The sequence below is a fragment of the Cebus imitator genome, unplaced genomic scaffold, assembly GCF_001604975.1.
Source record: "Cebus imitator isolate Cc_AM_T3 unplaced genomic scaffold, Cebus_imitator-1.0 Scaffold162, whole genome shotgun sequence".
NCBI lineage: Eukaryota > Metazoa > Chordata > Mammalia > Primates > Cebidae > Cebus > Cebus imitator.
In genome coordinates, this window is record NW_016107477.1 from 330,604 (window position 1) to 356,300 (window position 25,697).

Genomic DNA, 25,697 nt, shown 5'->3' on the forward strand with positions numbered 1-25,697 from the left:
TGCATGTATGTGGTGTGTGCATATGTACACTACATATGTATACATACACTACATATATACATGTGTGGATGTGGTATATATATGTACACTACACATATACATATACATACATGTAGCATATATGTATATATGTATATGCTACATATATACATATATGTAGTGTATATGTATATATGTATGTGCTCATATATACATACATATGTATACAGATATGTAGTGTATATATATATGCCACATATATACTACATACATATATATGTTGCATACACACATATACGTACATATATATGTGGTTCTGCATTAAACATCATAACAAGCTGCATCTCAGATACATAATGAGGATCATAATCTCAAACTGATGAATCATTACTTAATGCTTATTAAAGATTTGCTGGAGAGCAAGAACAATCACTGAGATGTTTCTGATGGCTGTTCACAGTTCACTTCTTGAATAAGCTATCACAGAGCTGCAGTAAAGAGTTTCTCTTAAACTGGCTCTGGAATAGACTCGCTTCTTTTAATCTACCAAGTTGTTTTTGTAACATGGACACCGGGTCGAGGCTTCCTCCCGGGTGCCTGTTAGAGATCTCAGAACATGCATTTTGTGGACTAACCTCATACTTGGCTTATTACTCTCATGTAAGAAGCCTCTTGGTCCTCTTTCTACATATTTATTTTCTCCTTGTTATATTGGGTGCATGTAAAACAGCCTAAATCCTTGCTAGAACATGCTGGGATATAAATAATAAAAACTCCAAGTTAAAGTAGAATGTACTTCTTAAATATTACATTTCCAGTTTTGATGGTGGTATTTTCTTCTCTTTTTCCCTGTCATGAGGAATTAGCGATCATCATACTATTAAAGAAAGCTCTGAAGTCATGACGTCTGGGCAGTATTTTTTGTAAAGGAATAACTGAAGACATTAACTGAAGCATTTTGCTTGGGGTACTCATTTAAAGTCATTCATGTGTTTTACAACCTCGGTCTAATGGCATTTTCCTAAAGAATGTGGTGCCTCTTTAGTGACTTTATTTGCTGTCACCATGGCATTCCATAAAAAATAACAAGGCTCTGTATTCTTTCCGGTTTTCCAAACACCATAACAAGAACCAATTCCTTATGCTGCATGTGCATCTGCACACCATCACACATGTCTATAAGCAGCAGCAGGGAAAATGAGGTGCATTCCTAAGTGCAAATATGACTTAGAATTTTCTTGTATGCTTATTAGAAAAGGACTCCAAATGTACATACCAGTTAAACATAGCTGTCACGCTGAACAGATACATTCTCATACAACAAAGATATCTCGTTTAGTGATAAGAAGAAACCTGCACCAATCAAAGCATTTCATGAATTAATATCTAATCTGGTCATTTTAATTTGCCAATGGTAGACTTATCCTTGACCTAGATTATTGGAAACAGTCATTAGGCAATGCTAACAAAATAGGTCAGTCTTGTAAGAGAAGCAACAGGAAGATCCTAAATTCCATTTATCTAGAAAGAAAATATCCACAATAGTCATCTGACAAAGAAGAATCAGGAAAGCAAGTTCTAGGAAATTAACTTTATTGATGGAAATGCTTTGTGTTCCAACAAAAAACTCCCACAACTGGAAGTCTGTGATCCCTTATCGAACAAATAAATAAAAAGCTTAAGGTGCACTGGCTGGTCGATATAAGCCACAAAATGGAAGAGAAAAAAAGAATCCGTTGCTTCTCTGCTGTGCAGAGAGGGAACAGGACCAACAGTTCAGCACCAGATGCCTCCTGCCAGGGCCAGAAGGTAAGAGCAGGATATTATTACAGTCCCAAACTGGAAAAATGCTGGAGGCTACACTTAAAGGGTTTATTTTTTTCTAATTTGAGATAAACATTTAAGAGAACTTCCAGAATCACACCACTCTTCCACTTTATATTCATTTTAAGTTGTTCAAAGAAGAATCAGGCATCAGTCATTCCTTATAGGCAATGTAATGTTATGGTTCTTATCACTTTGTATAACTGAAATTCTAATGTACAAAAGACAGCAAAAAAGCCAAATTAAAAAAATAAAAGAAGTGGCAATCAATGAACTGAAAGAAGGCAAAGGAATCAGTCAAAGAGCATGACAACACTCAATTATTTCTCCATGATGGTACCTTAAGCAACCTTCCACTTCCTGTTTTCTATGTCTAATAGTGCAAAGCCCTTGGTGGCACTTAGAAAATTATATCAGGATGTTTTTCTATGCTCTCTCTCTTTTTGAACTGTTTGAAGGAGCCTCACATGGTCACAATCACTACTGCAATTTCCTCAAGGGGTCAGGTACTCTCAGTTCATGAGCTGGAACAGGGCAAAAATGGAAAACAGACTCGATGTGGGGAAGAACCCGAAGGTGGAGGGATTTGTCAAAGCTGTCCCCAGTCTCTACTTCGAAGGTTAGTATCCCCCAGAGCTCTGTTATTAAGACCCTTTTCTTCTTACTCATTCACTCACTACCTGCACAACCTCATTCACCAATCAGGTTTGAATTTGTATAAAAGATAATGGCTCCCACAGTCTACCAACTTGACCTCTCTTCCAAATGCCAAAAATATATCCAATTGCAGTAGTAGATTGCTACTTACATTGCAATAGAGCTGACTAGTGTCCCTATTCTATTCTCTTAGCCTCCAATTACTATTTAGAAGAACATTTTGAAAACATGAATGAGCCTATATAAAACCCCTCAGAAGCACCCATGCCCTATTGGAACGGGCAGAATTCTAAGATGGCTCAGGCTTTCCTGCCTCCCTGGTGCATATGCTTGCACCATCCCTGCAACTGTGAATAAAGTGTATCCTACTCTTGTGATTTCATATTCCAGGCCCTTTAAATTTGTTAAGTCTAAGTTAAATTCACTGTCTTCCCCCATAAACTTTTTAGCTTGTATTCCATATCCATTGGTAGCACAACTCTCTATGCAATAACTCAGTCCACAAATCTCAAAGTCATTATCAGTTACTGGCTCTTACCACTACCCATATTCCCCTCATATATCCAGCTGATCAGGCCTGCCCCTTTTCAGGACATTCCTTTAAAATCTACACTCTCCTCTCTACCCCATTGCCAACTGCCTTGCCTCGGTTCTGCTTCTCAGCGTCTTCTGCCTGGTTCATTGCAATAGAGCTGTCTAGTGTCCCTGTTCTATTCCCTTAGCCTTCAATTGCTATTTAATAGAAGAACATTTTAAAAACATGAATGAGCCTACATAAAGCCCCTCAGAAGTACCCATGCCCTATTGGAACAGGCAGAATTCTAAGATGGCTCAGGCTTTCCTGCCTCCCTGGTGCATATGCCTTGTACCATCCCTACTCCTGTGATTAGGTGATGTTGGAGGATGCAGTTCACCTTAAGACTGGGACATTATTCATGTGGGTTTGACATAATCACATGAACCCTTTCAAAGTAGAGAGCTTTCTCTGGCTGGTTGCTGATGGGGAGGTCAGAGATTCCTGAGAAGACAAATCATGGTAAGGGAGGTTCGATGTTGCTTCGGATCCTCATGGCAAGGATCCAGGAGTGGACTCTATAGCTGAGAGCGGTTCCCGGACAATAGCTAGCAAGACAGTGAGGACGTCGGTTGTATAGCCCAGAGGAAATGAATTATGCCAAGAACCCTAAGGAGTATGAAGCTGATCTATTCCTAGCCCAGTGTCTCCGTGAGGAAGCAGTCAGTAAACAACCTGATTTCTGCTTTCTGAGACCCTGAACACAGAACCAGCTGACACATGCTGTATTCTTGGCCCATGCAAAACATTTTGTTTATCATACATCCCTATGTGTATGGGGTTCTGTGTTAGGCCACTATGTTTATGGGGTGTTGTTTTGCCCCAAGAGAAAACCATTATACCAACAGAACAATATTCAACCTTGTAAGCACACTAAACCAATCCTTCCTGATGAGTCCCAGGGATTTCTTTCCAGCTCATTTCCTTTTTTGAGTGCCCGTGGTATTTCAAACATACTCAATGCTTGCTCTCACATCTCCTCATCTGCCCAAACAATGAAACTGCCAAGCAATGTTACATAAATATCACGCATCTAGTTAGAATTATTCTGGAAATTTAAAAAATTAAATTATAATATGTGAATGCGACTTGATTTTATGTTGCTTTAAATACCGCTATAGGGATAGTCAGGCAACATTTTCTAATAATTAATATCTACCTGCCAAAAGGTGACTGAAGCCCTGCTTACCATTTTGCACAATCTGAACCGCCATTGAGGAATCTTTATTCCTAAGAAAGTATTTATAGCCAGCTAAAGATCTGCGGTCAGGCTTTCTACACATCAGCTCTGTTGCAAAACCTGGCCTCCAAAAAAGAAAGAAGAATCCAGGAAACGTGCCTCAAACAGCTACTCCCGATTTCTTCTGGCAAAAGAGAAAGTTCTCTATGACAGTAGAGGATCTGTCCCAACATGAAAATGAGTGAGTTGGGTCTGTTTCCATCTCTGTCCTTCCTCCCAGCTGCTACTATTGAGTCCCTAGTTATTTTTCAAACACCCAGACCAACACAGAACTCCAAATATGGTAAGAGGCAAATAAGAATCCTATCCTATACTTACTACAGAAGGGCAAATATAGAATGACCTGAAATTTTAAAGGTACTTGAAATCAAATTCAATATGAAGAAGTCTCTTGAAATGTACAGGTCAGGGTTATTAAGTTAGAAATCAGAAGACTTAGCAGAACTAGAAAGAATGTCCTGCGTCAACTTCCGAAGGGACTAGAGATGAAGAAAAAGAGGGCTGACTTCCTCAGATCCTCTCATTAACAGACTCTCCCATATTATTTCAGTGAGCTCATTACTGAATCCAAGGAACACTGTAACTCCTTGCTCACTATAAAATGTGAGTCTATTCAGGGTAAGAGACAAGCACTGAAAGCCACGAGTGGCGTGTGTAATTACTTTCAGAACATATTCAGGCTTGTTAAACACCTACTGATTTCTGACACAACGGCAACAGAACCTTAGCTGCATCTTCAAATCTCAGCAGGTTCAAACAGGGCAGTATGAGAAAAAGCAAATTTCCTGTGTTTTCCGGCTCAGCGTCTCAATCCTACCAGCTTCCAGGTAGGTGAGTTTTTAAAAAATCTTAAACGCAAGCACAATTGTTGCTTCCTATTCTTATTTAATGAAATTGTGCACACTTCCAGAACTGCCAAATTAATGAGTAGGTAATGGGAAAACACAGATACTATTCTTTCCAGGTTAAACAACAAATAAGAAAACAGAAATGAGAAATTGAGAGTCACATTTACATACAAATTTACTTTCTCTGATTTAAGAAATATTTTTCAGTGTCTTATATATTATTAGGTGATAAAAGCAAATCTCTAGTATGAAGGTTCTGATCCTATTTTCATATTAATGGCCCATCAATCTATCGGGTATTTTATATTTATATTCCTAAAGACAATGGTTTAGAAGGGAATATATGTTTTATGGGACGGAAATTCCATAACTTTAAGGAACCTTTCAAATTTGTCAGCCACTGCAGACCCAAAAAAGGTCCCCGGCACCTGCAGACTAACATTCACTCTCTCTACCACTCACAGCAACCCTGTGAGCTCCACTTCACAGATAAGAAAACTGAGAACTTCTGGGGATAAATAGCTTTCAAAAGGCAAAGCCAAGATGCCACCCATGCTAATGCTACTAGGATGTGCTGCCTCACAAAGTTAAATATTCTTAAGTTCAAAATTCAATTCTTTATGTGGAATGGGAGAACTTTTCTACTATATTAACAATCCTCCAGTTTCATTTAATTCATGAAATTCCCATAGATACGCAGATATTCAAGTGTTAGGATATCTACCTACTGAGTTTCAAGAACACATTTTTTAAAGCCTGAGGGTGAATGACCATTTTAACTAAAATATTAAATGCCTGATCCATTACTGATGAATGGATTCAAAGTAAAATTAGAGTTCAACATTTCTGCTTTTCTGTCTTTAAGAAATCCTAGATATTTGAGTAGTGCAGAATAAAAACTGACAGGGCAAGTTTCCTTGCAGAAGTTCTCAACTATTTAAGAAAAAGTATAAATTTGTCAAAGTAAATCTAATTTTTAAATTAATTTAGTATTTTAAGATGATCCTCTCTTTACTGGAATGACTTGTCCTAGATGTTCTCAGCATGTTTGATATGGAAACCTTGAGAGATGAGGAGATGTAAGAAAAACACAAAACCCAAGGAGAAACGATTAGAAATCCTCTTTTCATATAGCCCCAAATGAAGGTTGTCTTCAAAGCTAAATACACAATTAGCTTTGAAATAAGTGCCCAAACTGGCTGCTATAATTTATTAATTACCAGTAAACATTAGCCACAGCATATGTATTACTACCATCAACAATAAAAAAAGTGGGAAAAAGAAAAACTATTAGATTTCACTATGTAAGCTTTCGGCAGAGCATTTTCCTCTCTAGATTTCATTATCATTTTTTTCAATTTTCCATTGAATTATTTCATTGCCATATCCAAACAGCAAACAACATCAGACTGAAATACAACAATGCCAGATTTTCCCTTATTCCTCTGCTGCAAAAAATTAACTAGATTATAAAAATAGTAAAACCACAAAAGGCATTCCACATGCATTTTAATATCTTCTTTTAATTTAAAAACATTTTTTCAAACTATTAGCACCATATTTATCTTTTGTGATAAAAACTAAAAAAGTGTTACCTCTCTCCACATGCCAGTCAGACACTGGACGGTAAGGCATTTGTGTTAGCCAAATCCTGAAACTACTGCCAATGAATGCTTCCTGTTCAGACTGCATCAGCCAGCGTGTGTGTCATCCCTCTAAAATGTGTATGTGATGTGTGTGGTGTGTTGTGTGAATGCTGGTTCTTAGTAAATATTTCATCACGTCCCTATGACAGGGCCTTCAACAGCATACTATACTGCATTCTTCTTTGAACATGCTTCTATAGTTTGTTGGAAATCACACATACAATATACCACACACACCACATACACATTTTAGAGGGTTGAACTAGATTTTGTGTTTTCCTCCAACTCTAAGAACACGTGTTTTCACCAGATCTCAACTCTGTAGTCAAAAAGAGGTCACAGGTGCTGTTGATAAGCCTCGGGATTTGGAGACAAAGTTAAAAAGATACCCCTTTCGAAACGAACCAAAAAAGACACCATCAAAAACTCAAGTGACTATCCACCATGTAGAAACTTTCCGAGGATGTTACCTACCTATGAAAAGGTTTCTAATCTTGTGACTGATGACAGCAGCCTGCTTCCTAAAGTTTCTGAAGGACCAAGAGTACTTCCACAAAAAGAAAGGCATGAATTGAAATGCTAACTAAGGGACGATAAGCTATAATCCTGGAAATTATAACCTGCCTTTCATGGGGAAATGCTATAATTATGAAACACACTGGCAATTGATCAGGAAAATTGAGAAAGAATCACTAAATGGTGTAACTTGTTTCTCTCCAGAAGGGAAGGTTAGGGTCCCCAGGTTTGATTCACTTTTCCACTTTGAGCTTGATGGTGTGATAACTATAGACTTTGCTTACAATCATTCTATATGAAGGCAAAGAGCTGTGTCAAGCCTTGAAACTTGTTCCATACATGACTTTGAAGACTTCCTATGTTATATCTCTCCAGCTATTTTCCTCTTCTAACATAAAAAGCATTGCTCTAAGATTTATTCTCTATGTAGTAGCTATTTCAATAGTATAATCAGAATCAGAGCTTTAGCAGTCATTTTTAGAAATTAGGTTTAAGAAATCTTAAGGGGATGATATTCTGCTCACTGACTAAACCTGTCTCTCTTGAATAGGATCTGGGCCCCTTTTCTCCTAATTAATCCTCTGCAAGCCTACAGCCAAGCTGCCCTGTTTATTATAAGGGATACCTACTACAGTGTCCAGTGCAGATGCGCTTCAAGGTTTCAAAGCCTTCTAGTCACAAGAAGAGGAAAGTGAAGAAAACAGGAGAAAGTGAATAGCAGATAAAGACGTTGGTAGCCTCTCTTCCATCTACCTACTCAAAAATTACATATATAATTAAAAAATTAGAAAAGGTTGATTAATTTTGAAGTCAAAAGCTTACAGAATTACAAATACAAGAGGTAACCAAGAACTTAATTTTTTTCAGCTTCATAAACTATTTGTAAACTAGATCTTTCTCCTTCTATTTCATTTCTCTTCCTACTGATGGCAGCGGTGGCCTGACTGGAGTGGCTGCTGCCATGACGCCAGCTACAGCAGGGAAAGCATGGCCGAGGCTGCACACTCCATGGAGCCAGCAGGAGCCAGGAACAGGTGGGAGCCTTACCTTCCTGGGCACAGTTGCAGCTGTCCAGGTGCAGCTGTGGACTCAGGCATCCCTATACTCTCAGGGACACAGGAACCCTCCCTGCCCCTGCAGGCTTGGAAGTGCCGGCTCCCACTGCCTGGCCTCTCCCGGCTCCTGGTGCCCACTCCGATTTTGGAGCAAAGTTGTGGCTGAGCCTGGGCTGTGTCGTGACCCAGGCAGGTGTACATGCACTTTCGGTAGTGCTGACATTCAAGCCCCCTGCTGCCTCGACCCTTTCCAGACTCTGGGCACTGACAAGCATGGGAGGGAGGCTGAGGGGGACATGGAGGGCAGCTTGGCACAGGCCTGCAGGTGCCCCTCAGCACGAACATCCTGGACAGCCTGAATGACATGCAGATGGTGGCGGGAGGCAGGCAGGCTCGTTGGCAGAAAGGGGTGGGTCCCTGGTGAAGCCCCACCCTCAAGCCAGGGATGGTCCGAAACATGGGGCCAGGCTGTCAATTCCGGGTGGAGTCCACAGCCCACTTAGTCATAACTTATGGTGCTTTTTCCAGGCCTGCCATAGCTGCCAGTGGACCAAACAGCACGTACTTCCTCCCTTCTGAAGCCCATAAAAACTAGACTCAGCCAGACTCACAGACTTTGGAATGTCCTGCTGGGGACAGGAGTTGCCCACTGCAGTCTCCTCTCCTCTGAGGGCTGCACACTCAACAGGATGACCTGCCTGCACATAGGGGCTACCCACTCCGGGATTCTTCTCTGTTGAGAGCTGCACCCACTGGGATAAGCTGTATGTGAAAGAGAGCTACCCACTGAGGCAGGCAGATCATCTGAGGTCAAGAGTTTTGAGACCAGCCTGGTCAACATGGTAAAACCCGTCTCTACTAAAAACACACAAAAAATTAGCTGGGTGTGGTGTAATCCCAGCTAGTTGGGAGGCTGAGGTAGGAGAATCACTTGAACCGGGGAGGTGGAGGTTGCAGTGAGCTGAGATCGTACCATTGTACTCCAGTCTAGGTGACAGAGAGAGAGAGACTCCATCTCAAAAAAAAAAAAGAAAAGAAAAAGAAAAAGAACTACCCCACTTTGGGTCTCCTGAGAGCTGTACTGTCCCTCAATAAAACAACTCTTTGCCCTGCTCCGCATCCAGTTGTTCACGTACCTCATTCTTCCTGTACATGGAACAAGAACTCAGGAACTGCCGAAAAGCTGAAAAAGCTGTAACACCAACAGGATTGAAACACGCCACCCCTATTCCTTGCCACATTGGGGGTGACAAGAAGGAGAGAAGAGCTGCAGCCCTTCCAGGAGACCAGACCTAGAGGCTCCCTGAGCCAGGGCTGTGACATCCTCTTTGGGGCTCTGTGGTTTCTGGCATCTCCAAGCTTCCCGGTGCCACTACATTCCCCATGTCCAGACATGGGTACCCACAGCAGAAGTTGCTTACAGTGCATCCGATCTAGCTGCAGGCTTGCCCGGATCTGGTGTCTGTACCAGTGCCTAGAGCTGTCAGCCCCACCAAAGCAGGCAGCATGACTGGCTGTGTGTAGTGGCTGGACCCCACTCTTGCTCATTCATGCGCCCCTCACAACTCCACACCTGGCTTACCATTGGTAGGCATGGGATCCGGGCCGGTAGCACAAGCCAAGTGCAGCCTGCCAGGTCAAATGGGTGGAACGAGCCCAATGGGCCTGAGCAAAACTCAGGGAAAGGTGCCACCAGCCCCAGAGGCTTACAGCTAGAAAAAGGATGCCCGAAAGATCCCGTGACACTACTAAATGACAAGTCCATGCTGGAAAGAAATACTCTACTTTGGATGGTTCCTTCTGTTGCTGAAGACTTTGCATGTTTTAATGCTGTAGTGCAGAGACCTCTGGAACAGAGAGCAGGAAATCTGGGTTCTAGCCTTTCTCTGTGTGTTCTCAGACACACTGTTAGCTTCCCTGTGCCTATTTCCTCAACAGTGAAACAAGGCAGGAGACAAGGTTATTTCCAATGCCCCTTCCAGACATAACATTGTTGGGCTTTACAGTGAAGACAATCTCACACATAAGCTTAAGTCTTTGGCTCATTTGGTCTTCAGGGCCTGGAATGTTACAAGCTCCCAAGCAAAAGTTTGTATTAAAGTCCCTGCAAAATAAGTACAGCTCTTTGGCATCTTTTGTACACAATGTGGTAACATGTTTTATGGATTAAAAATGATCTAAACAAGAAAAACCAACATGCACTAAGACAATAATTAAAACCAAAATGATTCACTATCTTGTTAAAAAATATTTCAGTGCTTATAATGTACAAATTGATCAATGCATTCTAAAAAATGCAAAGATTTTAATGAAGACTAAATGAGGCAAAGGCTTAAGTTTAAATGTTAAACTGTCTCTGTCATACAGTCAAACAGTCTTATGTCTGGAAGGGACATTGAAAATAACCTTGTCTTTTACCTTAACTGGTGAGGAAGTAGGCTCAGAGAAGCTAATGGTATACCTGATAGAGACTACACATTAAAGGATTTTTGGAAGTTTTTAAAGTACGGATCCACTTCTAGAAAGAAGTCTGGTAAAGTGCATTGGTAGCAGACAGTAATATACTAGGGTCACGAAACACCAGATAAACCTGTGCAGATGGGAGTGCACTGTAGCCATACAAAGAGTTGGCTGAAGTCTACCATGCTGGGAAGACTCTTTTCCTGAGGAACTTAATAAGGAAAGCCTTGGACTAAAGTGGGAGAAAAGCTTCCTTTTCTCCCTGAGTTTAGGGCTGAGTGGGGTCTGGACTCTGATGAGTAGAAAGGGTACCATCCTACAGTAGGTGTGAGCTGGTACCTGCCATGCAGGAGCAGACTGGGTATCAGGCAGGAAGACATTGATCAGGAGCTCTATGACTCCTAGGAATGGCACGTGATGCAGCAGGTGTGCTTTCTGTTTTACTGTCTTTCCTTAAAGCCTGAGCTCAAGTGTGCTGCGGGGAATTAGGGAAAGCTTGCTTTATTTCTGAAGAAGCAGCTAGAAGGGCAGCACTGCCGCCTGAGCCCAGGGAAAGGTGTCAGTGGTAAGTTTGAGTGTCTAAGTCACCATCTCACAGGGCTCTGTGGCATTAAAGCCACATAGAGAGTAAGGAAATTTAAAGGACTTCTTCCACAGCACATGGGAAAGCTCTTAGGGATCAGGAAGATTCTGACAGAGGTCAATTTCAAGCAAGTCAACTAGAGAAAAAAAAAAAAAAAAAAAAAAAAAAAAAAAAAAAAAAAAAAAAAAAAAAAAAAGAAGTATCACCTGAAATATTAGTCACAGAATGGTGAAAACTAGAAAACTTGGAATATGTTCACACTTGGAAGACTGCTTTCAGCCTTAAACCAGTAAGTCATGAATATCTACTATGTAAGAAATTAACCATGGTGTTGTAACAAATCCAGAGATAAGACACTGTACTCTAAATCAGGCAAGACGACAGAGCAGAGTGTTTACCTGTGAATCCTTCTGCCTGGCACAGGGAGGGGAAAGTCCATTTCATCACATCAACAACACAAAGTGGCCATAAAACACACTGGAAGCCTGAAGACTGAAAGGAGTTAAGTTTGCATGAAAAAACAAACCTAGTGCTTTAGCATTACGATGTCAGAATATTAACATCCGGGAAATGAATCCTGTTAGGCCCTCACACAATGTGACAACTGGGAGTAAGCAAAAAGAATGCCTGAGTGGACTTTATCTCACATAGAGCATCGACCATCGAACCACACAGGCACGCAAGTTCCGACAGTCACTCAGCTTCCACAACAGCCTAAGGTATGGTGAAACAGCAGGACTCTTATTGCTTATATTTCTTGATATACATGCTCACGATTTTAACCTTTATATTGTTTAGGATATTTAGTAGACCTTGTCTACACTCATGATGGATTATTAAAGTTTATTACTTTTTAAAAAGGAAAACCAGGAAAATGGATTTAACAGTTTTAGTAAACCAGGTCTGTTTTAATCAAACCTTATTGAGATAAATATCAATACCTTAAGAAGATTTAATGCTTACCATGTAAATGAGACATTGCATGTTAACAGTCCCTGTATGTAACTGTTCCTGTGGTTGCACCAAAGAGCCATCACACTAGGAAACAAGGTTAATTAATGTCCTTCCATCCTCCAGAGTCCCAGAGGCAGCATTCTTCAAGCAGGAAATTACTGCTGCTGGATGGGGCCATTTGGTTACAGCACGTGATGGATGGTTTGATGTAAGTTCTTCAGTTGAGCAGAGATCCACGGAGGAGGGTGCCATGTTTTAGGTTTAATTGGAAACTTACAGAGCTACACAGAATCAAAAGTTCTGTGATTTGTGTTTGGTGAATGAACAATATTTGTATTGCTTTAAAACAGTCCTTATGTGTATGGCTTACAATTCTTATTTCTTGTAATTGAAGAAAAGCAAAAGGTAACTTTCTAGATTATGGCAATTCTATTCACTGTCTGGTCAAGCAAGGGGTTGGAAAAGATTTAATCATGTAACCTATAAAAGTGAGAAAGCTAAGATGTTGTATTTGTTTTTTATAAACAAATCCCAAGAAGTAGTGTACATAAAACAGGGCAAGATTTGCATAATTAATTGAATCACAGGCAAGACAGAATATTAGGCACGTTTTTAACAGTCCCTTACTGACCAATAGTTAGATGGTAACAAAAGCACCTTAGAAACATAGTTCCATAAATTTCCTTATCCTCTCTGGTCCCTTAGAAGCATCTCTGGATGGTCTCAAACAATGTTTGTTGGAGTCAACTTGACCATTTCTGTACTTACTCCAGATTCCAGGCCTATCCTCAAGGGCCTATCCTCTGTGTCCTCGGTCACAGAGCCCATTCCACCATAGGCCTCTAAATAAGGCCTAAGTAACCTGGGGGCAGCCAGATTTTTATGTGTTATGACTGCACTTAAATTGCACTCATTGATTTGCCCCAATCTGGAGGTAAATCTCTCTCAGTGTGGCCCATTCATTGGCATGTTTGCCTGGAATTACTAGCCCAGCATTCTCGTACCTGGGTCCCATAAGCGGTAAATTGCCCTCATTATTGAATTGGCAATATTTAGGAGCTATGTAATCTGACTTTCACATGGGGAGAGAAACATGGCAGGGCCCTTTGAGTAACACCTGTAGGTAAGCCATCTACCACTCTTACAGTAATGCTCTGGACAACTCTGGACAATACCACCATGTGGACTCCACCAGGGCTTCTTAGGGGAACAAACCAAACTGCACCATACAATGATTTAAACATTTGATGGATGCAGCAGCAAACCTATCTTATGAAATATGGACTAAAATTTGAGATCAAGCTTGACTTATTTTCCTAAAACAAAATCAGACTAGATTAGAATGGTGCCCAAACAGAAAAAGCAAAGTCCTAATTGAATAGTCACTAGGAATACGTTGTACACTGATCAGTCAGATTACAATCAGTCTGCCAAACATGGAAGCAACAGAAAAAAAATAAATGGGATGAGTGAGAGGACCATTACCTCCAATGCATGGGTTTGAGGTATTTTTATTCATTTTCTCTTCTAAAATTTAAGTTTGAGAAATAAACATAAACAACAACAAACTGGCTGAAGGACATTGTTTGCATTCTCTAACACTAAAATAAAATAAGAAGAGAATCACATGGTGATTTTGTTAGCATGCGCGAAAATCTGGCAGAGGATAAATATTTCCCAAACATATGTATCCAGCTTGCTATAATAAGATCTTTTCTTATATTTTAAATAATCAAGACCAAGTTTGAAAAAAACATAGTGAGAAAAAAGTCTCTCAAATGGAAAAGCACCGAATGATACAATGAACTAAGCCTACTGCTAGAAGAAAGTTCGAGAAATCTAGAACGATCTGGAAAGGGTAGCATTGAAACATGGGTGGGGAAATGTTGGGATCAAACAGGCAGTAAGTGTTCAGTCCCTGCTCTCAGACAACTACTCCTTCTATCTTGCTTTCTGGATTGCTGGTTCTCTCCCACGATAGCTGACAGAGAGAGAGAGAGAGAGAGAGAGAGAGAGAGAGAGAGAGAGAGAGTGTGTGTGTGTGTGTGTGTGTGTGTGTTTTGCCAGCAGGTCCTTTGCAGGTGACTATAAATTCTCATGTTACCATCATGGCAGAGTTGAGCCTTAATGATTTTAAGTTGAAGTGATGAAGGGATTCAATATGCCATGGAGAAAAATATCAGAATTTTATGAAAATAAAATGCTAAAATGCTCTTTCTGATGTCTTGTTAAATGCAAAAAATGTTTCATCTGTTATATTGCCTTCATTCTTAATTCATCTATAATTACATGTACTAGAGAAACAATTCTGCCTCTTTCAGTCTGCTTTCCATGTGTGTGTCTGTCTGTTCTGTCTATGAGTGGTGGTAGGAAGGGCCATTGGATGTGATCTGGTCTGAGACAGCATCTGAGGAACCAGTGGCTTCCATAATCACACCTACAGTTTCTGCGGGAACCCTCCCACGGCAGTGCATACATCATCACAAGGTTGATAGCAATCATTCAAGACATTATTTTCCTATTAATTTACAATCTGACTTCCTATAACTTCTACCTTAGTTTTGATTTTTATATATAAAAGGTACAATAACCCTTCAGTCGCCACCTTTCCAAGTAACTGAGAATAGCTTTCCCATCCTCCATCAATCTCATTTTTTCCATATTTAACATATCCTATTTCTCTAATCATTCCTCATATGAAGCCTTCCAGATCATTCACCATCCTATAATTCTCAGCTGAATAAGTTCAAGTCAAAGTCCATTGTTCATATTATCATTATTAAACAGGCTCCACTTATTAAGAATATGCCATATCCCAGAAAATGTTCAAATAAATTATTTGCTTTAATCTTCTCAACAACGCCTTTCAAGGCCAATATTTTCATCCTCATCTTTGTGTTGAGAAAACCTAGGTTCAGAAACTTTAAGGAAGTTCCTTGAAACCACACGGGTTACCATTAGCCACCCCCGGTCTGGTAGCTTCAGAGCATTTATCGCACGTGATTGAAACACAGCCCTGCAGGCAGGATCTGTGCAGCGCTGGGAACAGGATGGTTGGCTGCCTTCTGCAAACCAAACACTAGCGTCCACAGAAACAGCCTGTGATTACAAAATGGTTTTGACAACTGTATCACACTGCTGGCTCATGATGAGTTTGTAATCAACTTAAGCCTAAAGAGGAGTTTTACTCAAATTGTTACCGAGTCTGAATGCCCCTCTCACATACACATTTCTATTTTGTACTTAATCTCGTTTATCAGAGTAAAGTTTAACTGTTAGCTTTCCTGCTTTGCTTCAGTGTCCCACACTGTCCATTTCATAATAAAACTGGATTCTCACACTTGGGGCATGAATCTCTTTAAATAAGCAATACAGGCTTTAAAGCTCTATATTGCTTAAAAAATAATTGTTCAGCTGTGTTTCTGTGCCTTCATCCAGGTCTTGGATACAGACTCAATTTCAAGAAGAGCCAGCACTGAAGCTCACCTTTCCTGGGCAATGCTTTTCCTTCTCTGTTTACCTAGAATGCTCTGTGTATAGCTCACCAGGCAAGCTTTACTTTCCATTGTTTATATCAAAACACAAGAAATACTGTCACATGCTTTTCCCTTTTTTTTCCCTTTTTTTTTTTTTTTTTTTTTTTTTTTTTTTTTTTTTTTTTTTTTTTTTTTTTTTTTTTGAGATGGAGTCTTGCTTTGTCACTAGGCTGAAGTGCAGTGGTGCGATCTCAGCTGACTGCAACCTCCGACTCCCAGGTTCGAGCAATCTCCTGCCTCAGCCTCCCGAGCACCTGGGATTACAGGCGCATACCACCACTTCCGACTAACTTTTGTATTTTTGGTAGATATAGGGTTTCACCATGTTGGCCAGGATGGTCTAGATCTCCTGACCTAGTGATTTGCCTGCCTGGGCCTCCCAAAGTGCTGGGATTACAGGCGTGAGCCACTGCGCCCGGCGTACCATGCTTTTTAAACTAGCACCTCATTGCCCCCCTTGAAAATTACTCTACTTGATTTACAAGACATTTTTCTTATTCAACCAATAGGTTACAAATAAACCCACTGAACTTTACCATGTCCAAATTTCTCCATCTTCTTCACAAAGATGCAGTCATGAACACCTATTTTCTAATATCAATGTCTGTGGTGAAACTGAAAACATTCTACTGGCAAAAGTTTTTATATCCCAGAAAAAAGTTACTCTTAAGAATCTATCAAATGTATAAAAATAATTTATTGTAAAGAAAATAACTGGCCAAGTTTGCTGTGCCACTCAAAATGTTCAGTGACATCAAAAGAAAGGTAATTATAAAATAAAAATTTTGTAACCACAGTGATTATCTACAATGAATCTGAAGCACAGATATAAATTAAATTTGACAAAATGTTCAATACTGTTTATACCTTAGTCAGCCCTAAGGCATTATCCTCTCTACGTGAAACACCATAAACTTTCTTCTAGAGTTTTCCTTAGAAGACTCTGGTATCCGGAACTCAAATACTGCTAGTTTACCCTGTTCATTCCATTACACAAATGCAATCAATAGAAAGACTCTCCTCAAAGTTAAAAGTGTCTCGACTTAGATCAATTTTTCCAGAAAATTTATCTACATTAAAAAAAATATTGTATCTCTCAAGGTTACAAAAGTCCTATAAGTTTCATAGTAAAACTCAGCTAGAAGTATATTACTGGAGCTGCCTGTTTCCAGAATTCACATCTAGATGAGTAATTGGACACGTTGGTCTAAGAAACTAAATAAAATCAAAGCCAGAAAAAGGGAAGAAAGAGTTTTATGCATGGTCCTTGGGGATTCCTGTGGAGGCCCATCAATGTTTATGGGAATACAGCATGACTAAATTTTCTATAAATTGGTATAACAGATTAAATAATGTTGGATGTAAGACTTCATTTTCAAAAAACATAGATTTTTTTCTATGTTCCCGCAATCTGTAAAAATTTAGTAACCTACTTCGCATCCCCATCCTAAATGAATTCAACATGAAATGGATTTGAGTCTTCTGTTACAAGAAAAATATTAGGTACATGAGTGCATTATACAAAATATAACAGGAATGATGTGGGGGTTGGGGGACAGAAGAAGCAGAGTAAATGGGAACATGGGAAATAGGGTGGGCTTAGTATTAGCTGGCATGAGGAACGAGGAAGAGAAATATGTAAGGACACACACATGTGCACTGACCGTGCTGCCTGGGACACAGTCTTGGCACAAGCCTGAGGAAGGGTTGGACTGTGGAAGCACACGGTGGGAGGGGCGGGCTTGGAGAAGTGTGATACCCTCCCTTCTTTATGACAAGGGCAGGAGCTGGAGGCAGGAAGAATGAGCTCTTTGAATGAAGACATCGCCTCTGAAATAGAATCACCTTGCTAAAAGTGCAAGCCACTCCATCTTGGTGCACACACAGACATGCTCCTAGAGCCTGCATTCATGCCCTGTGTGAATTTTCCCTGATACTCAGAGAGCTCAACAATCAGCCATCTCTACAGCTCCAGACAGGTTGTGTTCTCATCTGCTAATTTGGTTTTGACAAACATCTCTGACAAAAGGCATTCAGCTGCCCTTTCTCTGAGAGGAATCTGTTTTCTTTACCAAGAACAAAAAGTATACCCTTTTCAACTAAAGCTGCAATGCCCACCACGATGTGCATTTTAAAAATTACCCATTCTCTGAGGAAGAAAAGGTCATGGACATTTTCAAATTATCCCACCATCCCTATGTACAGAATTTGTAAGTTTTCTACCAAGTAACAAGTGACTTGGGCATACATTATGCAAAAAAGATAAAATTCATGTAAATAATAGCTCACAGCCAGGATATTAAAGAAAAGTCTATTTTTAAAGGCTTCAAAAATTTTTTTGTTCCTACCATATTGTTGAAGATTTTATCTTTTAAAAAATATAAGATCACATTTTAATTTTGGTTGTAACATTTTGGGACATTGTACATATTTTTATGAATCTGATCCCCTGTTAGAGACTTGGGAATAACTTTATATTTAGAGACTGGGTTCAAGTAATTTTCCAGAGTCCTATAAAAATAAAGAGGCATCTTGTATATTTTATACCAACATTCCCCAGCTTTCAATATCTAGGACAAAAATGTCTTAAGACACATACTTACCTCTACATCACAGGTATATTCTGAGCCATCTAGAAGTATCACTTTGCACTGCATGCTTTTAGGCTTTTTGACAATCTTTAATGGAGACCGAGAGAGTTTACTGCTAGATGATTTCTGAGAGAGTTTATCGTCTTCTAATTGCTGATACTCAAGCTGTTTTGCAGCTCTGGCAGCAGATTCCTGTTCCTTGTCAGTGACCTGTGAAGAGCAAACAATCAACAGCTTTCATTGCAAGATGGGAAATAAATATTGCATTGCTCATGCAATAGCACAAAACTGCTTTCTATTTCACAGAGGAGAGAAAATGAATTAGGATATTAGGAATAGACATAAATATACAGATACTTACAATATTTGCCTAAATGATGTTTGCCATTTAAATGTATCAATAAGGCCTTAGTTCATTTTAACTCCAGGACTTACTTTAGAAGCACTGAGTTAGCAAATGCTATCAAAATTTCAACAAGCCAACAATGAATAAGTGATTCTTGACTTTTTAAAAAGCATTGGATAGTATAGGTCTCTAAAATATACTGTTTAGATTTCATAAATGTTCTATTTTCTTAATTCACCAGATCCTTCTATACACCATGACTTGTTATATAACTGTCTCATCCATATATATACAAGATATCTGATAAACTCTAATGTCTGGAGAGCTTCAAGTATTAATCTTTCCAGTAACTATACAACTGTTAAAATATTTGATTTAGCTCTCAATCAATTCAATGAAGTCAGCAGAACTGAATTTCATCACAAAGTAATCCCTATGTCTGCTTCCCTTCGCTGTAATGAGCCACTGTAAGAACATATCAAATCTGTCCCAATAGCTTTAATCTGCTTTCAAACCACAACAGACTAGTCCAGGCTAGATATAAAACTGCAGAGGACATCTTAAGTAACAGTAACATTCTCCCATAAACCAATCCCTTTGGAAATGTGCACACAGATCTTCAACTATTCTCTCTGTACATCCATCTTCTATCTATTAAATGACCACCAATGGTAGTACTGCAAATTCAATCCTTGGGCCATGCCACCGCTGCTCCTAGTCTGCAAATATGTGCCGACAGTCCAAAGAAAGATATGCACCAAAATTCTGCTTAGGGCTTTGAAAATAAGCATGAAATTTCCTCTCCCGTGAGTATACTATCAGCCTGTTGCTAAAAAGTCATGGGCTCAAAGGGTAAAGACAGTATTGATGGTTTATCATTTTAACTTTTCTATTAGCCTCTACAATTTTATAACACTAATATAATTACAAAGGTATTTGGGTATTTATTTATTTTGGATTTTAGGTATAGATTTCTGCTTTATCTTCATTTTCTATCTTGTTATCCATCCAAAAGACTGCTGATACAGTCCTCTCCTTCAATCCTATCTTGCCCAGGATTTCAAGGCAAAGTCTTGAGAACTTCTTAAGAACTGAAAGAGACCAATCTGCTGAGCTTATAACAAAGCAACAAAAAACTGAATAACCAATCATAAAGGCCAAAATAATTGAAAAAGCAAGTCTTAGCTTTAAAAAGTAAATAAACTAAAGAAAACATGCTCTGGCAACTCAGTCCTACTTTTTTAACCAATGTCTTTCCTACAGCAAAACATTAAAATAGTAAGTGCAATATAATCATAAAATCGTCATTAATTTTGCCCATGAGGTAATTTACAGAAAAGTTTGGTAACCTCGGTATTGTATATCAACAACAATAACATATTTGTTGAGTGCTTTATAACTTATACAAATTTTGTACATTTAAGTTTTATTTTTAATCTCCTCATAGGCAAAGGACATTAGAAACTATTAGTACATATTTATTTAAATTTTACCTGAAACCAACTTTTTCTGTGTGGCAAGAAAGATAAATTTCACTTTACTAAAATAAAAACATCGGTATGAGAATAAGCTTTCTGGGTTACTTTAAATGTCAATTCCAGAGGCATCTTAAGCCATCAATATTCAAAGGCTAGGCATGGTTTCTGGGAACACTGGAAACAGGAACCCATCACTGAGACCCTTACATACATTTTTTTTTTAAACTTTAAGAACTCTAAAATAGTAGACTAAGTCCCTCAAATGAAATGTCAATCATAGTCATGTGATGAGTTCTAATTTTAAATATCGGATTTTAGCAAATCCTCAATCTCATTTAATCCATAGCTCTATGGTATGGGTATTATTACCCTTATGTGCATATAAGGAGAGAGAGACACAGGGAGCCTAAGAAACTTTCTCAAGGCATAAATTCAATGGATTTGAATGAAATTCAAATCTAGCCAAACCCATGTTTTAATCACCGCTATGTACCAAAATGTACTTTATTTTACCTCCAACGGTTAGCTTCCTAGCATGAATCAAAGAATTTTGTGAAAGAATCTTAGAAATTATCTTTTCTGAACTCTTCATTTTGTAGATGAAGCTGAGGCTTGGGGACTTGCATGAGTTCTCTGAGGATGGGAAAATAATGACAGGAAGGGACAGGACTCTGAGCTCTCTGTGTTTTGAAGCAGCCGGTCATTTCTCCCTCTTATTGTCATTTCTCGTTTTGTATCTGACTATAGATGATAAAGAAAGTATATTTAACCATGTCTACATATAAACAGTCATACTTTTCTACAATTATCTCCCACTTTCATATTATTTCATTTCAGAGTAAAGAAAATATGAAGGAAAAACAAAACATTTAGTTTGGTAATTTTAAATGTCTGAAGATTAAAACAACAAAATAAAAAGAAAGCCAAACACTACCATCACTTCCTCCACAAAAAGAAAACGTAAAAGAAAACCATGATGGCTACAACAGTTCCTTGGGTTTGTCTTCTAAGCTGGGATGGGATCTCCCTGCTCTACATCACGATGCATCTGAGATCAGACAGAGCAGTTATTTATAGCTTGAAAATAATTGCTACTATTAATACTGTTTAAAGCAGAACTTGAAACTTTCATTTTAAAATGGTTACACAGAACCAAGCTAGTTTCCCTCCTCCCATCCCTCCACAGAAAACCTAAAACAAATATACAGCACCAACATTTTCACAAGCAACAACCCAGAACTCATATATGAGGACAAGACAGATCCTGGAGCCACAAAGAAATGGAAAACATCCATGCAGATGGTAGAAGAATTGGACTTCCACAGTCATGATGCCCCTCCCTCTGATTCTGCACAGCAATAAACATGCAGAAAATCTTCCCCCAACTTGTAGAAAAGTGAAACTGGAAAAGTGAGACTGAGGTGGCCAACCAGGTTTCCCACCTTCTTGAGCTTCCTTGAAGGAGACTGGTCCTTCCCTTAACCCATGGGAAAGAAGTGATGTGACTGCTTGAAGGAATAAATATACCTGGGGACAGGTAGACACAAAGTGGGTGGGACCACCAGCCTCAATCCTGGACACTCTGCTCTGCAACTTGGCCAAAGGAGATGCCGAATCCGAGTGGCTGTTCAGCAGCACCACGCTGGAGGAAGGCATATTCTACAGATGCCCTGTGCACAAATTCCTAGTCAGCCAGCATAATCCCTTCAAGACTTCTCTCATTCAGAACAAGCAGCACTCCCATCACTTACTAGAGCCAAGGTAAATCTGGGCTTAAAGACCACCTAGGGCCAAAGAGGTGGCAGATGCCTAGCAGTAAAAAAAACGTCTAAGCAAACATATCCAATAAAAAACAAAACAAGCCAGACAGAGAAAACTGGAATTAAAAACTAATCCTTCCATAAAAATCACGGACACCTACCCACAAGAAACAATAGTAAACAAGAAACTATGACCTCCCCAAAAAGACAAAGTAAAAATCCAGTGACAAACCCTTACAAGATGGTGATTTGTGAGCTAAGAATTCAAAACAACAGTTTTAAGGAAACTCATGAGCTTCAAGATAAAAATGAAAAGCAATTTACTAGATAAATCTGATGAAGAGATTGAAATACTTTAAAAAAATCAAAGAGGAATCTCAGAAATACATTTGGTAAACTGAAGAACTCATTAGAGGCTCTTAGCAGAATGAACCAAGCAGAGGAAAGATTCAGTGAGCTCAAAGACCAGCTATTTGAAAAGACACAGAGAAAAACGAAAAAAGAGCAAAAAGGAACAAGGACTGCATACAAGATATAGAAAGTTACCTCAAAAGACCAAACCTTAGAATTATTGGTATTCAAGAGGCAGCTGAGCAAGAGCAAGGGGTAGAAAGCATATTCAAAGAAATAATCACAGAAAACTTTCCAAAACTTGAGGAAGATAAATATTCAGTTACAGGAAAGTCTGAGAACATCACACAGATTCAACCTAAGTATGAATACTACAAGGCAATAAACTCTCAAAGCTCAAGGACAAAGAGAGGATCTTAAAAGTAGCAAGAGAAAAAGAAACAAATAACATGTAAAGGAGCTCCAATCTGCCTGGTAGCAGACTTCTCAACGGAAACCCCACAGCGTGGAGTGACATTTTTAAAGTGCTCAAAGAAAAAAAAACTGTCCTCTAAGAATATTGCATCCAGCAAAATTACCATTCAAATACAAAGGAGAGATCAAATCTTTCCCAAAAACAGAGAGAATTCACCACCACCAGACCCAACTTAAAAGAAATGCTAGAGTTCTTCAATCTGAAACAAAAAAACCACTAATGTACAAAAAATAAAAATCGTGTATCATCAAACCCAGTGATAAAATGTATCAAATCCAGTGGTAAAATCAAGTAAATGGATAAATCCAGAATATTCTATCATTGTACTTACTGTACTTGTAGTGTACAATGTACTACCACTACTACTACAACAATGATAACTCTAGTATGAAGCCCAAAAGACAATCTATCAAAAACAATATCTAAAGCAACCTGTTAAGAGATAGGTAATATTAAAATATGCAAATTGAGACAATTAACTCAAAATGTGATTGGGGTGGAGTTAAAGTGTGTGTGTGTGTGTGTGTGTGTGTGTGTGTGTGTGTGTTTTAAACGTGTGATCTCAGATGAGCTGTCATTTGTTTAAAATAAGTGTGTGTGTGTGTTTTAAATTTGTGATCTAAGATAAGCTGTCATTTGTTTAAAATAACTTGCTATGTCTGTAAGATGTTGTTGGTAAGCCTCATGGTAACCACAACACAAAAACCTATAATAGATTCACTAAAAATAAAAAGCAACACGTTAAACCGCACTACCAGAGAAAATCACGTAGCCACAAAAGAAGACCATGTGAAAATGAACAAGAGGAATCTTAATCAGAAACAGGCAGCAAAAGAGCAATAACAGACTTATTAGTCCTTATCAATAACTCTGAACGTAAATAGTCTCAATTCTCCAATTAAAAGGCATAAAGTGGGTAAATGGATATAAAAACAAAATCCAACTATATGTTACCTTCAAGAAATTCACTTCCCCCACATAGACTGAAAGTAAAAAGGTGGAAAAAGACATTCCATACAACTAGAAGCCAAAAAGGAGCAGACATAGCTCTACTTACATAAGAGAGACTACAAATCTAAAACTAAAATGAGAAAAAGCAGGTTACTACATAATGACAGAGGGCACAATTCAGCAAGAGGATACAACAATTATAAATATCTATGCACCTAACACCAGAGTTCCCAAGTGTATAAAACATTCACAAATCTAACAGGAGAAACAGACTGCAGAACAATGGTAGGGGCCTTCACTCCACTCTCAATAACAGACAGATCATCCAGTCAGAAAATCAACAAAGAAACAGTGAAGTTAAACTACACACTAGATCTAACAGGCCTAACCAACACTTACAAAACATTTCACCTAACTGATGCAGAACATATTCTTTGCATCAGCACATGGAACAACGTCCAGAACAGACCATATGTTAGGATGTTAGGCTATACAACAGTCTGAACAAACTAAACAAACAAACAAACAAACAAAACCAGAAATAAAAATCCTATCAAGTATCTTTCCTGATCACAATGGAATAAAGCTAGAAATCAATAAAAGGAACCTCAGAAAATACACAAACACACGGAAACTGAACAACATGCTCTGAATCACCGAAGATAAGTCAGTGAGGAAACTAAGAAGTAAATTTTTAAAAATTATTGAAACATAAACAGAAATGCAAGATACAAAATCTGTGGGATATAATAAAAGCAGTACTAACAGGGAAGTTGAGAGTAATAAATATCTATATCAAAAAAGCAGAAAGGCTTCAAATAAATAACTCAACGATACAACTCAAGGAACTAAAAAGGCAGGAATGAACCAAACCTAAAATTAGGAAAAAAAGAAATAATGATGATCAGAACAGCCATAAATAAAATTGAGACCAAAAAAAAATACAGAGGATCAATAAAACAACAGGTTGGTGTTTTGAACAGATAAGCAAAATCGATAAACATTTAGCTAGACTAAGAAAAAGAGAGAAGACCCAAATAAGTAAAATCAGACATGAAAAAGGAGACATAGAAACTGGGAAATAAGAAATATGAAGAATCATTAAAGACTACTAGGAACAACTATATGGCAACAGATTGGAAAACCCATAAAAAATGGGTAAATTTCTAGACACATACAACCCACCAAGATTGAACTGTGAAGAAATAGAAAACCTCAACAAAATAGCCATGAGTAACGAGATCAAAGCTATAATAAAAAGTCTATCGGCCAGGCACAGTGGCTCACACCTGTAATCCCAGCACCTTGGGAGTCCGAGGCGGGCAGATTGTCTGAGCTCAGGAGTTTGAGACCAGCCTGGGCAACATGGTGAAACCCCGTCTCTACTAAAATACAAAAAATTAGCTGGGCGTGGCAGCGTGTATCTGTAGTCCCAGCTGCTTGGGAGGCTGAAGCACAAAAATTGGAACCAGGGAGGCAGAGGTTGCAGACAGCTGAGATCGCACCACTGCACTCCAGCCTGGGCGACAGAACCAGACACTGTCTCAAAAAACAACAACAACAACAACAACAACAACAACAAACAAACGCCTTCTATCAGAAAATGCCCAGGACCTGAAGGTCTCACTTGAATATCATCAAACATGTAAAGAAAACTATACTAATCCTACTCAAACTCTTCATTAAAAAAAAAAAATACTGAAGAGGAGGGAATACTTCCAAACTCATGCCACAAGGCCAGTATTACCGTGATACCAAAACCAGACAATGATAAAACAAAAAGTACAGGCCAATATCACTGATGAACACTGATGCAAAAATCCTCAGTAAAATACAGGCAAACCAAATTCAATAACACATTAAAATGGGGACT

At 38.8% G+C, this 25,697-nt stretch overlaps 1 protein-coding gene across 40 annotated transcripts in view; it reads right to left on the reverse strand.

The window, feature by feature from the left end:
* The window catches only part of EPB41L3 (erythrocyte membrane protein band 4.1 like 3), a 243,717-nt gene that overhangs the window by 67,235 nt on the left and 150,785 nt on the right, over positions 1 to 25,697 (reverse strand). For all 40 annotated transcript variants that reach the window (XM_037744012.1, XM_037744010.1, XM_037743998.1 and 37 more), the window contains exon 3: positions 18,476 to 18,673. In XM_037744012.1, the coding sequence (XP_037599940.1) occupies positions 18,476 to 18,529 (54 nt within the window). In that variant the 5' untranslated portion in view covers positions 18,530 to 18,673. The remainder of the gene's footprint in view (positions 1 to 18,475; positions 18,674 to 25,697) is intronic.